General features: G+C 56.4%; 1 protein-coding gene across 1 annotated transcript; it reads right to left on the reverse strand.

Annotated features, from left to right (window-relative positions):
* Positions 1 to 3,169: 3,169 nt before the first annotated feature.
* LOC135326340 (olfactory receptor 14A16-like) lies at positions 3,170 to 3,760 on the reverse strand. The gene has a single exon (XM_064504221.1). The coding sequence runs from the start codon at positions 3,758 to 3,760 to the stop codon at positions 3,170 to 3,172; it is 591 nt and encodes a 196-aa protein (XP_064360291.1).
* Positions 3,761 to 4,534: the final 774 nt, after the last annotated feature.

The following is a 4,534-nucleotide window of genomic DNA, read 5'->3' on the forward strand; positions in this document are numbered from 1 at the left end:
TCAAGAAAGCCTCCCCAGGGGCTGATTAGATCCAAAAGTTGGAGGCCTGATTGCAGGTAGGCAAAGGCAATGTGCAGGTGGCTGTGATGCCAAGTCAACCTTAATGTGTGTTGTCAAGCAGAGCAGCCAGGCCCTGAGAGCCAGCCCCGTGGTAGGGTGATCCTTTCCATCATGCATTGCTCAGGGCTCTTCTGGGAGACAGTGTGTGGGTGGAGGTGTGCAATGCCGAGTGCAGGACCATGATACGGCACCTCCTGGGCTCCCAAAGGACAAGGAGGCAGCAAGGCCACAGGGCTTTGAGGCATGGCATCTTTTCATGGGCCTTGGTGGCAGAGACACCAGCCATAGACAAGAGGACAAAGACCTCAGTGCTGTTGGAGGCTTTCAGCCTTGGCAGTGCCCCTGGCCATCTCCACCACAGGCTGTCCTGTGCTTTCCCATGCCTGTGCCTGTTGCCCTGCAGACAGGAGACACCCAATCTGCTTCCCCACCCTGCTCTCACCCGGGATCTCCTGACCTCTCCTGATTTCTTCCTGTCCTCACTTGCTTTTCCTTGAAACACAAAGCCAAGGGCTGATCACAAGCTCCCTCCGGGTGACCTGTGGCATCACAGCACTACCCTATGAGTGACATTTCCTTTTCCTAATGTCACAGCTGAACCCCACAAGCTGCGCTTGTGGCTCTTTCCCCTTCTCAGGCTGTTTCCCACTACCAAGAAAAGCTCCATCATCTCTGAAACCACCCTTCAAGCAGTCACAGGCTCCTACTCTACTGCCCTCAGCGTTCCCTTCATCAGGCTAAAGAAGCCCAGGTCCTTCAGCCTCTCCATAAAGGCCTTGTCCTTTAGACTCCAACCTTATCTTTGCAGACCTCCTCTGGACCTGCTCCAGTTCCTCCCCATTCTTCCAGTACAGGGCAGCCCACACTGGGACACCCTGTTCTAGATGTGGCCTCACCAGTGCTGAGACAAGGGGGATAATAATTCACCTTGTCTGGGTGGCCGCTCACTTCCTAATGCAGCCCTGTATGCAGCTGGCTGCTTTATGGTGAGCACGCAGCACTGGCTCATGTGACATCCCTTGCACTGTCCAGGTCCTTCTGCTCAGGGTCACTCCTCTACCGGTCAAGTCCCAGCCTGTCCTGATGCACAAGCTGTTCTGCCCCCTCTTACACAGCACCTGCCATTTCTCCTTGTACAATGTCATGAAGTTTCTGTTGGCCAAATCCCCAAGTCTTTCAAGACCCCTCGGCTTTGCACCAATGTTCACCACCCTTTGAGCCAGGCGGCCTCCAGCTCATCCCCCACATCCTCCAGTGCTTACTCCTCCATCCCACCTCTCCCCAGTTTGGCTACAAAAAAGTTATGGAGGACTGTGTCAAAGGTTTTCCTACATTCAAGGAGTGCATGCACTGCACTGCCCTTGTCCACACAGCCAGTCATCCCATCACAGAAGGCAGTCAGGTTGGCCAGGCACAATTTGCCCTCAATGACTTCATGCTGGTTGTTCCCGACCCCTTCATGTGGCTGGAACTAGCTCCAGGAAGATTTCCTTCCCAGGGCCTGAGGTGACGCTGACCAGCCCATCACTCCCCAGAGCCTCTTTCCTGTCCTTCTTGAAGATGGATGTGATGTTTGGCAGGCAGGAGGGGAGGGCCAGGGGCCAGGCAGCGGCTGTGGGGCTGTGCCAGCTCCTGCTGCATCACTGGTCCCTGCGGTGTGGAGAAGAGGGACAGAGGACGAGGCAGCACGGGGGTGGTGGCAGGTTGGCAGGGGCAGGTCGGCAGGGGCAGGGGCCAGTGGGGGCTGCAGCGAGGGGTTGTGCCCGTGCCACCCTCCCAGCAGGACGGGGACACACAAGGAGCGTGCTCTGCCTGTTGTGGTGCTCAGGGCAGCTCCCCAAGGAGCACAGCTTTGCCTGAGGGACCTCTTGGTCCTTGGCCTCGGCTCCAGCACAGCTGGAGCAAGAACAAGAGCTCGTGGGCCTGGCCAACATCCCCCTGGCACAGTCCCTGCAACAGCCTTCGGTGCCCCGTCCCCCACAGCCCTCCTGCTTTGGCAGCCCCCACAGTTCCTGCACCTTGCCCAGCCCTGGCCATGCCCCATGCAGGGGTTAGCACACAGCCGTCCCCAGGGCCTGCTGGGGTCTGGGCCAGGAGAGAGGCTGGCTAGGCCTGGCTCTTCCCCTCCATACAGGCACTGAGCCCAGCAGGAACGAGCTGGCCGCACAGCAAGACTCACCCATAAACCTGGGCTGTGCAGCCAGGGCTGCAAATGGCCTCCACTCTCCTGCACCCGGCATGTCTTGCTTCCCCTCCACGAGACCTGGCTCTGCCCCACAAACCCACCGCTGTGTGTCCTCACCCCAGGGAGTGCATCAGTGCTGGCCTGCCTGGCCACTCCTGGAGCCTCCCCTGTGCTCCCCGCAGGGCCCCGAGCTGGTGATGCTGCTCTGCAGAGCGAGCGGGTTGTGGTGCCCCAGGGCCATGGGGTGACTCCGCACTGGCCGTGGTGGTTGGGGTGAGAAGCAGACCCAGCTGGACGGGCATCATTGCACCTGACCACCCCCTACCAAGGGGTCTGTGACTGCGGATGATGCTCTGAGCAATCACAGGACATTTCATAATGGCTCAGGCTGTGTTCAGGTGTATCCCGAGATGCAGCCCAGGGTTTTCCATTGAAGGTGACATGAACCACTCTCCAGGCTCCCTTCCCTCTGCCTGCAGGGTCCCCACTGTGGGCATCTGTCACCAGCCCTGTCACAGGGCAGACAGTCCCAGGCAGATACTGCTTGACCATTCAGCACCTCCAGGAGCACTGGGCACCCACAAGTGAGAGCTGAATGCAGCCCTCATTCCCTAACACAGCACCGCATGAGCTCATCACCTTGAGACCATGGAGAGCCCTGGAAAAGCAACAGGCCCTTTCATGGTGAAAGCCCTTGAGTGAATTCTTGGCTCCAGATTTGGAAGAAGAGCCCAACTTTCAAGCACAGAACTAAGAAAATCTCTTTTTATTAGAGACAGGCCAGCTCTGACACAGTGACAGACACATTCACAGAAGCCCTCTGGGTCAGACAGACAGGGTTTGTGTGTCTGGAGAAGTGGGATGGCCAAAGCACAAGAGTTCTCTGAGAAAATTAGAAATCACCTGTGAAGAGGGATGGGCAGCTTATTCCTGCTGAACTAATACCACTTGAACCAGTTTCCTCAGTGCCTCCTTAAGCTCCTTGTTCCTCATGCTGTAGATGAGGGGGTTCACTGCTGGAGGCACCACCGAGTACAGAACAGCCACCACCAGATCCAGAGCTGGGGAGGAGAGGGAGGGGGGCTTCAGGTAGGCAAAGATGACAGTGCTGATGAACAGGGAGACCACAGCCAGGTGCGGGAGGCACATGGAAAAGGCTTTGTGCCGGCCCTGCTCAGAGGGGATCCTCAGCACAGCAGTGAAGATCTGCACGTAGGACAGCACAATGAAAACAAAACACCCAAACATTAAACAGGCAGTAACCACAATAACCCCAACTTCCCTGAGGTAGGAGTCTGAGCAGGAGAGCTTGAGGATCTGGGGCACTTCACAGAAGAACTGGTCCACTGTGTTGCCTTGGCAGAGTGGTATTGAAAATGTGTTCGCAGTGTGCAGGAGAGCATAGAGAAACCCAGTGGCCCAGGCAGCTGCTGCCATTTTGACACAAGATCTCCTGTCCATGAGGGTCCCGTAGTGCAGGGGTCTGCAGATGGCCACAAAGCGATCATAGGCCATGACAGTGAGAAGAGAATACTCTCCTCCAAACAAGAAGACAACCAGGAAGAGCTGGGCAGCACATCCTGAATAGGAAATGGCCCTGGTGTCCCAGAGGGAATTGGCCATGGATTTGGGGACAGTGGTGGAGATGGAGCCAAGGTCGAGGAAGGAGAGGTTGAGGAGGAAGAAGTACATGGGGGTGTGGAGGTGGTGGTCGCAGGCTACGGCTGTGATGATGAGGCTGTTGCCCAGGAGGGCAGCCAGGTAGATGCCGAAGAAGAGTGAGAAGTGCAAGAGCTGCATCTCCCGTGTGTCTGCAAACGCCAAGAGGAGGAACTCGTTGAAGGAGCTGCTGTTGGACATTTGTTGCCTCTGGGCAGAGGGGACTGTCCAGGGAGGAAAAGATATTGACAAGTTAGGACTGACTGAACCTAACCCACAGCATTTCTCACAGTAACTCCCCACATGTCCTTTCTCCTTAACAGCAGGACCTTCCTTCACCTCCTCTGCTTGTGCTCTAGTCTGTGCTTTTGGAGTCTGCCATAGGGAACAGGGTCCTCTGTCCATGGGCTCCAGAGGAGTCAGCTCTGCTTGTTACACACACACTCAGAATCAAAACAGGATGGTAAGTCATTGTGCAGTGACAAAGTGTCCTTGCAGTGCTGTCAGCTGGAGTAGGTGAGACTCCTGAACCCCTGTTTGGCTCAGTTCCAATCCCGTTGGCTGGGGACCCACGTGACCACCCAGTCCATGCATAATTCATTGCTATTGATACACCTTAACTGCATAGTA

Source organism: Dromaius novaehollandiae, unplaced genomic scaffold (assembly GCF_036370855.1).
Source record: "Dromaius novaehollandiae isolate bDroNov1 unplaced genomic scaffold, bDroNov1.hap1 HAP1_SCAFFOLD_27, whole genome shotgun sequence".
Taxonomy (NCBI): Eukaryota; Metazoa; Chordata; class Aves; order Casuariiformes; family Dromaiidae; genus Dromaius; species Dromaius novaehollandiae.